At 33.9% G+C, this 12,106-nt stretch overlaps 1 protein-coding gene across 2 annotated transcripts in view; it reads left to right on the plus strand.

Annotated features, from left to right (window-relative positions):
* Bub1b (BUB1 mitotic checkpoint serine/threonine kinase B) overlaps positions 1 to 12,106 on the plus strand; it is a 59,954-nt gene that overhangs the window by 32,688 nt on the left and 15,160 nt on the right. The window contains exons 10-15 of one of the 2 annotated variants that reach the window (XM_046461932.2): positions 3,750 to 3,862; positions 4,913 to 5,028; positions 5,871 to 5,920; positions 6,906 to 6,966; positions 7,091 to 7,196; positions 10,950 to 11,224. In XM_046461932.2, coding sequence (XP_046317888.1) covers positions 3,750 to 3,862; positions 4,913 to 5,028; positions 5,871 to 5,920; positions 6,906 to 6,966; positions 7,091 to 7,196; positions 10,950 to 11,224 — 721 coding nt within the window. The remainder of the gene's footprint in view (positions 1 to 3,749; positions 3,863 to 4,912; positions 5,029 to 5,870; positions 5,921 to 6,905; positions 6,967 to 7,090; positions 7,197 to 10,949; positions 11,225 to 12,106) is intronic. The other variant, XM_046461934.2, reaches the window with a different exon arrangement.

A 12,106-nucleotide genomic window follows, 5' to 3' on the forward strand; every position in this document is an offset into this window, starting at 1 on the left:
CTCTATTAATTTTCCTTTGATTTGCATGAGATCCACCCCCATATTTCTTTTTCTTCTGTAGCTTTGGCACATGAGATAAAACATGTCCTTACACCTTCTGAGTCACTTTGCTTAACATAATGGTCTCTAATTCCATCCATTTTCCTGCAAATGACATAATTTTATTTTTCTTTATGGCTGAATAAAACTCCACATTATCTTTAACCATTCATCCATTGATGGGCACGTAGACTGATACCATAGTTTGGCTATTGTGAACTGGGCTACTATAAATCTGGGTATGCAAGTATCACTATAATATGATGATTTAAATTTAAATTCTTTATGATAAATACTGAGGAATGGTATAACTGGGTCATACGGTGGTTCCATGCCTAGTCTTTTGAGGAACCTCCATACTGATTTCCATAGTGGTTGTACTAATTTACAATCCCACCAATGGTGTAAAAGTGTTCCTTTTTTGCTTCATCCTCTCCAGTATTTATTATTTGTATTCTTAATGAATGCCACTCTGAATGATGTGAGATGAAGTCTCAGTGTAGTTTTGGTTTGCATTTCCCTAATTGCTAATGATGGTCAACATTTTTTTCATATATTTGTTGGCCATATGTATATTTCTTTTGAGAAGTGTCTGTTTAATTCATTTGCCCATTTATTATTTGGTTGTTTTTTTTTTTTTTTTTTTTTTTGGTGTGAAGTTTATGTATTCTGGATATTAATCTTCTGTCAGAGTAGCTAGCAAAGATTTTCTCCCATTCTGTACATTCTCTTTACATTCCTAATTATTTCCTGTGCTGTGCAGAAGCTTTTTTAAATTTGATGACATACCATTTATTCACTTTTGGCATTAATTCCTCAGTTTTAGGGGTCCTGCAGAAAAAGACATTGCCTGTGCCTGTATACTGGACTGTTGGCCCTACATTTTCTTCTAGAAGTAGCATAGCTTTCTGGTTTAATTCCTAGGTTTATCTCTGTGTCATCTTTTCTGTACCATTGATCTATGTGTTGATTTTTCATGTCAGTAACATGCAGTTTTTGTTACTATAGCTCTGTAGTGTAATTTGAAGTCCGGTAGTGTGATGCCTTCAGCACTTGTGTTTTTTTATTGTTGTTGGGGGTGGCTTAGAATTGCTTTTGCTATTCTGGGTCTTTTATTTTTCCAAATGAATTTTAGATCTGTTTTTCCTAGTTCTGTGAAGAATGTCATTGATATTTTGATGGGAATTGCTTTGAATATGTATTACTTTTGGCTGTATGGTCATTTTTACATTATTAATGTCTGGGAGGTCTTTTCATCTTCTGAGTCCTTCAGTTTTTTTCTTCAATGTTCTATAGTTTTCATTACAGTGGTCTTTTACCTCCTTCTCCAAGGACTTATTTAAATTAACAATTTTCTCTTACCTCAGTCACAATAGTTATTTTTATTGTCTCTTAAAGATATTTTCTTTCTAAATTGAAGGAATCTTTATTATAAATTGAGAAAGTGGGAATTTCTTGGAAATGGAAAGCACTTCCTATTCTGGTATCTATAGAATTTGGAAGCAAGATATAGAGCAGAATGCTCTGGGTTCAATCCCTAGGGTGCATTTCTTCACCCCACCCTAACCCCCCCAAAAAAAGGAAAAGAAAAAAGATAGGCAGAATAGAACACGAGGACATGAAGGAGAATAAGAAGGATATAGAAAACGAGGTTGGGGGAGGTCCAAGAATAAATGTCATCCATATAGATTTTTTTGGGGGGGTGTCGGTAAAAAGGATTGAACCAGGGGCATGCAATCACTGAACCACATCCCCATCCCTTTTTATTTTTTTTTATTTTGAGAAAGCATTTTCATGAGTTATTTAGGGCCTTGCTAAGTTGCTGAGGCTGGCTTTGAACTTGCAATCCTCCTGCTTTGGCCTTCCGACCTGCTGGAATTACAGACGAGTGCCACTGCCCCTAGCCTATCACTTCTATAACTTGAGGACAAAATCTTTCTGAGTTTCAGGTAACGAGTTAGAAACAAAATGCTATAAAGGAGACTTAGTATGCTTGGAATTACCTTCATTTATTACATTTCCTAGTGCATTTCCAAGATTCACAAAGGTGCTCTGGTTGAAATACTGAAAAATGTGTCTAGGAAGGACGGGGAGATGATTGCAAAACAAGGAGCTAGCTGAGTAAGGTTTTTTAAAAATAGGAACAGAGGGGCTGAGGTTGTAGCTCGGTGGTAGAGCACTTGCCTATTACTGTGAGGCACTGGGTTTCATCCTCGGCACCACATAAAAACAAAGTTATTGTGCCCATCTACAAATATATATATGGGGGGGGGGGAGAATAGAGCTAGATTTGTAGCTCAGTGGTAGAGAGAGCTTGCTTGGGAATTGTGATGCCCTGGACTTGATCCATAGAACCTTAAAAGAAAAAAAAAAAAAGAAACCAACAAAGAAATGGGGTAGGAGGGTAGCTAAATATGAACTAGAGAAAGAAATCAGTATCTAAATAAAACTGGGTTTATCTTAATGGAAATATCTAATTCATACCAGGTATACAGAAGTAAGGTGAAAGTATATTTCTTAGTTAGCTAAAACATGGTGGTATTAAACTTATAATAAGTTAGATTTGAATAGATAAAAAGTCTTTTAAAATCTACTTCCTTAGCTGGTCTCTGAATCTAGTTCTTGAATTTGTATTTTCCCACCTGGATATATAGTGCATTCCCTTATAAAACCTCATGCCTTTGAATACGAATTCTTGTTACTTTTGAAATAGGACTGACATCCAAGACTTGTTGGCTATTTACTGTAATAGAAGCATATGAGAAATGTAACTACAGCCACAGCTTAGAAAAATTGTTCTTTCTTTCTTTTTCCTTTTTTTTTTTTTTTTTATTTGGTACTGGGGATTGAACTCAGGGCACTCAACCACTGAGCCACATCCCCAGCCCCTTTTTGTATTTTATTTAGAGACAGGGTCTCACTGAGTTGCTTAGCACCTCTTTTGCTGAGGCTGGCTTTGAACTCGCAATCCTCCTGCCTCAGCCTCCTAAGCCACTGGAATTACAGGCATGCGCCACCGTGCCTGGCTAAAATTGTTCTTTCTTGTCATGGCTACTTACAGACCATTTTCTCCTTTTAAAAATTCTAGCTTTTTCACTGGGGGCAGTGGCACATGCCTGTAATCCCATTGACTTGGGAGGCTGAGGCAGGAGGATTGAAATTTTGAGGCCAGCCTCAGCAATTTAGTAAGACCCTGACTCAAAATGAAAAATAAAAAGGTCTGGGAATATGGCTTAGTGGTAAAGTACCCCCGTGTTCTATCCCCAGTACCAAAGGAAGAAAAAAAGTTTTAGCTTTATCATGTCATTTTGTCAGAATGATCTTTCTTGGTCACAGGTCTTAAATAGTCACTGATCTTCATCCCTTTACTCAAACACACATTGTAGTTTCTTTTATTTGAGACAGAGTCTTGCTAAGTTGCTTATTGCCTTGCTAAGTTACTGAAGATTGTTTTCATTTGTTTGTGTGTTTATCTCAAATTTGAATGTTAGTATCACATAACCAAGAACTTTGTATTATTTACCACCAAAACCTAAGTTTTCAAGTTGTACTTTAGGCATTTATCTATTATTTGCTATATAAATAAAGTAATCCGCTTATATCATTTTCATCTGTATTAATGTGTGTTGAGGACATGCACCCCAAAGGTAGTTTTTGATAGAATAAATTGTTACAAGGAGTAATGCCTCAGCCATCTTCACTGTTTGTAGTAGAGCTGTTGACCAGTGCAGAGACGAGAGCACAAATGCAGAAACAGATTGAAGAGATGGAGAAAAAGCTAAAAGAAATCCAAACTACTCAGCAAGAAAGAGCAGGTGATCAGGTAATATCCTTTTTTAAAAAAAATATTTATTTATTTATGTATGTATGTATTTTTAGTTTTAGGTGGACATATTATTTTGTTTTTATGTGGTGCTAAGGATCGAACCCAGTGCCTCATGCATGCTAGGTGAGCACTCAACCACTGAGCCCCAGCCCTCTTTTTTTTTTTTTTTAAATACTTTTTAGCTGTTGATGTACTTTTATTTTTTTATTTATTTATATGTGATTCTTAAGATTGAACCCGTAGTACTTCACAGATGCTGGGCAAGTGCTCTGCCACTGAGCCACAACCCCACCCCTACCACCTTTTTTTTTTTTTAATATTTTTTAGTTGTAGTTGAAAACAATACCTTTATTTTATTATTTTTATGTGGTGCTGAGGATCGAACCCAGGGCCTTGCACATGCTAGGCAAGCACTCTATCGCTGAGCTACAACCCCAGCCCAATATCCTTTTTTTAAATACACAAAACTAATGCTTTTTTGAAATAAATTTAGCCTTTTTTTCCCCAGAAGTGCTAGGGATTAGACCCAGACCCTAGGACATGCTAGACAAAGTGCTCTACCACTGAGCTACATGTTTATCCTGAAATAATCTAAACACTACAGAAGTGTAGAAGGTTTCTAAGTCCTCCCTACTGCCCCTCAGTTTTTGGTGGTTTCTTAGGGATTAGTAGCAGCAAAGTTGAGCAGGAAAGTATTTGAACCAGGTGATTTCAAATGGGATTTATGACATATGAAATAAGTGATGTGACTTATTATATGATAAACAAATTATTTCATTAATTTTGATTTTAGCTTTTTATTCCAGTTATGTTCCATTAGAATGGGGTTAACAAATTTAGTGTATTCTTGGAATTGCTCAATTGAGTACAACAATACAAGTTTATACTAAAAACATGAATTATTGGAAAGAACTTTTGTGATACATACTTTTCATATGGTTAGTGGATATCTAGGGTAAGAGTATGTAATGTTGGACTAGAGCTTGAGAAAATATATCATTTTCTGGTTGAGAGAGTTACTTATTTTGTTTACTTTAATACAAATAGCAAGAAGAGAAGATAACTACAAAGAAGGAAGCTGAATTGAAAATTGCTTCCCGGTCTCAGGAAATACCAAGAATGGCTCTATGCAGTTCTGTTTGTCCTCGAAACTCTTGTCCTAGGTAAGACTTTATTGGTAAAAGGGATAGTGCTTATAGAAGAGCTTTTTTCAATTCTCTTTTTTTGGGGGGGGCGGGGCTGGGGAAAGTGGCTCAAGCGGTAGCACGCTTGTCTGGCCTGCGTGCGGCCCGGGTTCTATCCTCAGCACCACATACAAAAACAAAGATGTTGTGTCCGCCGAAAACTAAAAAATAAATATTAAAAATAAATAAATAAATTCTCTCTCTTTTTTTTTTTTTTCTTTTTTCCTTTTTTAGTGATACTGGGGTTTGAACCCAGGCCTCACACATGCTAAGCAAAGAATCTACAACTGAGCTACACACCTAGTCCTTAAGGGAGGATTGGAACCAATCTTTGATTCTCTAGTGACTTTAAGTCTCCTTAACTAATAGCTTTGGATCATGATGTATCTAAGTTTCTGTCTCAGCATAAGCTATGACACTGAGGGATGATTGTTACTAACTTGTTTCCATAAAAAATACATTTTTCTTATAGAAACAAATAATTATTTTTTAATCACTCTTTTCAACCAACAAGAGAATTACTGCTAACACTGGTATGTCTCTTTTCTTGTGCTTTATTTTTGTTTTTGTTTTATAAAAATCATAGCTTACCATTTGTGATCTGCTTAACTATTAGTGTAATTTAACCTATAATCAAGTATATTTCCATAACATTTCTAATGACTTCTTCAAGAGAATTGGGATTGAGAGTGGCAGAATAATTTTTTTTTATCTTATAGTGAAGAGGATTATATTTAATGAAAAAGCCTCTTAGACAATTAAAAAATTAAATAATTCTTACTGTGGGTACTGAACACTTTTTAAAACAAATTTTTTCATAGGGACACTTCACTTGCAGAAAGCATTTGTCAAGAACAACTTCACTCTAAAGGTGAGTTACATTTGACAGCCTCATGAAAATGTTGTTGATACCAAATGGATTATATAACAAATGGTAAATATTTTCTTAATTATGGTAAAGGGGTTGAAAGAAGGAAGAGGGGGAATAAAGAGAGTATTGTTGTATTTTTGAATTATGGAATTTGGTTTAAATATAATTTCAGATTTATATTAGTACAAAATAATATAAGTTTCCACTTAAATTATATTCAGTAACTTATCAGTAGTATCCAGCAGCCAAGACTAAGGACAGTGTCTTTTTGAAGGAAAAAAAGTTTGACTATTTTATGTTCAAATTGGACTTTTTCTATTTAAATATGTTAAATGTGATAGCAACATGAATATTCATTTGTGAGTAGTTTTATAAAAAATAAACCAAATCTAATTGAACTTTTAATTCTAACAACCAATTTATAGGAAATACAAAGCATAGAGGAACATGTTAAACAACAGAGGGAGATATAATTTGCAAAATCCAGCATTATGTGGCAAACAAGCCAATTTCTTCAACTAAAAAGTATCTGAAGAGCCCTATACAATAAAAGAGGCATTAGTCACAGTATATGAATCTTACTCTGCATTCTCAATTCAAACACACTTTAAAAAATTTTTTAAAGATAATGGGTAAAATGTAGAACTTCTAAATAGATACTGTATATTCAAAAATTATTATATAGTTAGCACATCTTGAGATTTGGCATTTGAAAAGAGTCTTTTTTAGAAAAACCATATTGAAATGATATTAATTCTTGGATTTGCTTCAAAATCCTCCTGTTGGGGTAGGTTTTAGAGGAGTAGTAGCATTGGTTAGGGAAATAGGTGAATCAAGATCATCTGTATTTTGATAATAAATTATTAATGATCTTCACTTTTATGTGTTTGAAGCTTAACAACACAAAATATTAATTCCTCTAGTTGTCTTGAAGAGTAAAGCATGTACTCCTAAGAGTATATATCTAGTCTCTTTTTTTCTATAGGTCCCAGTATACCTTTCTCCATTTTTGACGAATCTCTTCTTTCAGAAAAAAAGAATGAAAGGTTTGTTGATTTTTGTTGTTGTTTTTAACTTAAACTTTCTGTTATTATAAATGAGAATAAATTAGTGGTTACTATTGTCTGTAAATAACAAAAAAAATTCTAAATGCAGTATGTCTTTTTCCAGTTCTCCTGAAGTGCTCCCAAAGAGCTTAGCCCAACGAAGACCCCTTGCAGTACTCAAAACTACAGAAAGCATCACCTTAAATGAGGATGTCTCTCCAGATGTTTGTGTAAGAAATATCCTTAATATAAATGGACCAGTGTATTGTTTTCACTTAAAACTTCCAAAAGTTTAGGTTAAAATTAAAATCACCAGCTTGAACAAAGTACATGAAAAGATGCTCAGCATCATTAGTCACCAGGAAAATGCACATCAGAAATACAATGATTAAACACTCACTAAGATGGCTATAATAAAAACGACAGATAATAACAAGTGTCCTGGATCAAGGATATACAGAAATCAGAACTTTCATGTTGTTGGTGGGAATGTAAAATAGCAGTTACTTTGGAAAACTCGCAGTTTCTCGAAATATTAGACATAGAGTTAACCTAGCAACTCCCCTCCTAAATATATACCCATGAGAATAAAAAATATGTTGACACAAAAAGCTTGTACACAAGTGTTCATAGAAACATTATTCATGATAGTGGGAACAACCCAAATGTCCATCAAAGGATAAGCAAAATACCATATGCAGTGAAATACTATTTGCTAATGAAAAGTAATGGTGTACTGATACATGTCACAACAAGATGAACCTTGAAAAGATGGTTGGTGGATGCCTGTAATCCCAGAGGCTCAGGAGGCTGAGGCAGAGGATCACAGGTTTGAAGCCAGCCTCAGCAATTTAATGAGGCTTTGAACAATCTAGTGAGACCCTGTTTCTAAATTCAAAAATAAAAAGGTCTGGGGATGTGGCTCAGTGGTTAAGCACCCTTGGGTTCAATTACCAGTTATCAAACCAAACAAAAAACATAAGCTAAAGGAAGTTAGGCACAAAGAAAACCACATATTATATACGTTTGCATTTACATGAAATATCCAGAATAGGTAAAAAGTATATTGGGGATATTTAGGGAATTAGAGAAAGAGGGGACTGTGACTGTTAATAGGTACGGGGTTTCTTTTTGGGGGATGAAAATGTTCTGGAGTTAAGTGGTGGTGATGGTTATACAACCTGTCAATATACTAAAAATCTTTGCAATATATACTATAAAAGGGTGAATTTTCTGGATGTAAATTATATCTTAAATTTTTAAAGTGGGTAAAAAATTGATTTGAGAGCAGTTTTACACTTTTAATTTTTTTTTAGCCAACATAGCAAAGGTTGTTTCTTCTTTTTTTATATATATAAAATGAGCTGGGCACTGTGGCACCTACCTATAATCTCAGCAACTTAGGAAGCTGAGGCAAGAGTATTTCAAGTTCAAGGGCAACCTCGGCAACTTAGCAAAACCCTGTCTCAAAAAGGAGTCATGATGTAGCTCAGTGGTAAAGCACCTGTGGGTTCAATCCCCAGTACCAAAAATAAAGTAAAATAAAATGCCTTTTATGGTAATGGAAAAGTTATGTAGACCAGCCATTTTACTTGTGTAATGTTCTATTTTAATCACTATGGGCTTATGACATGATAATACTTGGGGTAAATGACCCTGTAAGGGGTTCGGGTTGTGGCTCAGCGTAGAGCACTTGCTTAGCATGTGTGAAACACTTGGTTCGATCCTCAGCACCACATAAAAATAAATAAATAAAGGTATTGTGTCCACCTACAACTAAGAAAAAAAGACCCTGTAAGTCAAAGTAAATAGCTGTTATCATTGGCATTTCACTCATATTTTAAGGAAGAAAACTAATCCTTTTCAAACGAGCATCTGGAAACTTATTATAAGCTTGAAGAGAATTGAATGTGTTTAATCTGAAGACCTTTACAGGGAGATGTTATCAGTAGCTTTAGTGATTTAAAGCAGTATGTTCTCTACATCCAAGGGAATGGAACATTTGGAAAAAATTTTTAAGCATGATTGAGGTATATTTTATACTCAGTAAAAGTGCATAATTATTAATTGCCCAGCTAGATGAATTTTTACATATGTGAATATTTGTGCCCTTTTATACCTAAGATATAGAATATTTCCAGCAATACAGAAAAAGCTAGGGAGATTTTTATGGCAAAACATATTCAGGCTCCATTTTAGTTATATGGAATTGGAATTTCCAGGAAAGAAGTCTAACATATGTATGTCTCTGTTTTAAATACTTTCCCAAATAGTTCTAATAGTTCCTTGCCTGCTGTGAAAAAGACCATGATGCAATAGAGTAATTAAATATATACTGTGTCCTGGAGAATACCACTGGAGAATGTGATACTGGAGCTGGATTTAGATTCAGTGGTTCTAGAATTAGTTGTTCAGGATAGACTGAATTATTAAAGGAGTCTAATAGTCTTCATCTTGCTTTTTTGTCTTATAATGTTGTACTTGAATTTTATTAATAGGTACCTACCATAAGTTTTATCCCTTAAAACAGTCATATTTAAAATGTCTAAACTAATAGGATCATAAGTAGTATTTGCATAAAATGTATACTTGGACTATAGACATCAGTTTTATCTCTTATTTCTTAAGCTACATTTATTCAGGATGTATCTTTTACTTATTTAATTTATTTAACTTAAAGTCAAAAATTCAAAGAATATGTCAAAGTGGTAATGATGTAAAAATTGATATCTAATATCCACAGGAGTTAAAACAAAAAATAGGTACTTTTTGTATACTACAGGTAAATATATAAAGTGGTATGATCCCTTTTAGGACAGCTAAACAATATGTATAAAGAACCTTAAGTGTTTATAACCTTTTGTCCTAATAATTCTTTTAGGAATCAATCCTAGGAATATTAAGATGTTCAAAAAGATTTATGTATAGGCATATTTGAAAATAGTTTTTTTACTGGTTGAAAATAGAGAATAACTTGAAGGCCTCAGTTAATTTCTAATAATCCTTTAATGTGACCATCATGTTTTTAAAGAATTTTTAATGGCTTAGAAAAAATGCGAATAGTATAAGATGGAACAATGCATAATAGCATATATACTGTAATCTTTTTTACAACTTCTTTCTTAGATACAAAGAATATGCTTCTGCATATATACTGCCAGATTTGTTTGGTAATAGTGGCTGCCTTTGGGGGGAGTAGGAAATAGGGGTTGGATAGGTGGTTGCATGTAGGACGGATATTTTTTCATTGAATATCCTTTTAAGGGGCTGGGGATGTGGCTCAAGCGGTAGCACGCTCGCCTGGCATGCGTGTGGCCCGGGTTCGGTCCTCAGCACCACATACAAACAAAGATGTTGTGTCTGACGAAAACTAAAAAAATAAATAAATATTAAAATTCTCTCTCTCCCTCTCTCTTTTAAAAAAAAAAAAAAAAAAAAAGAATATCCTTTTAAAACTAGTTGCTGTTTAAAACCACATATGTTTTAAAAGACAAAGTTGTGTTTTAATTATATAATAAAAATATTAGATTGAGTAATAGTATTTCAGGTGGTTCATTGTGATACTTAGTTTTCCATTTCTATCAAAATCATGAATTACCTTTAAGGAATAAAATAAAAATTAAGTATGTGGCATAGAGGAAGACATGTTTCCTCTCTTAAAAATTAGGAGAATGGCAGAATATTTTCTGAGTGAATGACAGAAGAAAAATAATATTAGTGCTTTAATTAGGTGAAATTCTTTGGGGGAAAAATTGGCCAATATTTTTTCTTGTATGGAGACTCATCACAGTCTATTTTTTGATTAGGCATAGTTTTTTGTGTTCGTGATTCAAAATCATTTTCTTCAAAAGCTATCATGTGCTTTTATTTATTGTCTTTACCTAGAGATCCTGATATGCTACTTATGTATTCTCTGTTAATAATCATCACCATTCTTATGTTTATTGATATATTTCAGCTAAACTATATGGTTTTTATTTCAGGATGAACTTACTGGAATTGAGCCCTTGAGTGAGGATGCCATTATCACAGGTTTCAGGAATGTAACTATTTGTCCTAACCCAGAAGACACTTGTGACTTTGCTAGAGCAGCTCATTTTGCATCCACTCCTTTTCATGAGATATTGTCTTTGAAGGATCTCCCTTCTGATCCTGGGAGACTATTGCAGGAAGAGGATCTAGATGCAAAGACTTCTGAGGAGCAGCAGACTGCATGTGGCACCATCTACAATCAAACCCTCAGCATCAAGAAACTGAGGTGATGGGCGATTATAGGTTTTACAAACCAGAATGTTTGCTTTCTTATTGTATGAGTGCTTGTCAGTTACAGTGATCAATTATCACTATCTTATTATCTGCTAGGTACTTAGTTGCCAAATGCTTTATATGAGAGTAAGGCTTTTCTAGATAAATTGTCAACTTAGTGATTAGTTTGGATACAAGGGATAGAGGAAGTAAATTGTGATAATTATGAGTCTAAGAGATCTAGGAGGATTATGATACCTTTGAGGAAATGCAACAATTTAGGTATAAGATTAGAAAAGAGGAGACAATTTTTTCTTAATATTAAATTTAAAATAATGGTAGAATAACTAATGTTGATTTCAGATAATCAACTAGAAATGTATTAAAGAAAAAGGTGTTTGTTGTTGTTTCTTTGGTTTTGTTTTTGGTTTTTAGTACCAGGGATTGAACCCAGGGGCACTTGACCACTGAGTCACATCCCTAGCCTTTTTAAAATTTTTTTATGTTGAGATAGAGTCTCACTAAGTGGTCTAGAGAATCACTATTGCTGAGGCTGACTTTTTTTTTTTTTTTTTTTTACCTTGACCTGTCTAACTACAAAAGCCATGTTTGTTCTTCTATATCACACCACTCCTTTAAGAAGTGACATACATCATATTAATTCACATCAGAATTAATTGATTTTATGGATGTCTGACTGGGACTTCAAATTTTTCATGTTTTGGTTTAAACGTAAGGTTGTCAGCTAATGGCAACCAGTTAATAAAAAATTTTCCCTAATCTATATGGAAATAAAGGATGATACAGGTATGTACCTCTTAACCAAAGTATTGCTTAAATTGTGAGTGTCATTCTTGCATGTTCTCTTAAATAGGAGTCAAATTTGGCCCTTTGT

Source organism: Marmota monax, unplaced genomic scaffold (assembly GCF_021218885.2).
Source record: "Marmota monax isolate L192 unplaced genomic scaffold, Marmota_monax_Labrador192_F-V1.1 WCK01_AAM20220418_F8-fsc00001, whole genome shotgun sequence".
NCBI classification, from domain to species: domain Eukaryota; kingdom Metazoa; phylum Chordata; class Mammalia; order Rodentia; family Sciuridae; genus Marmota; species Marmota monax.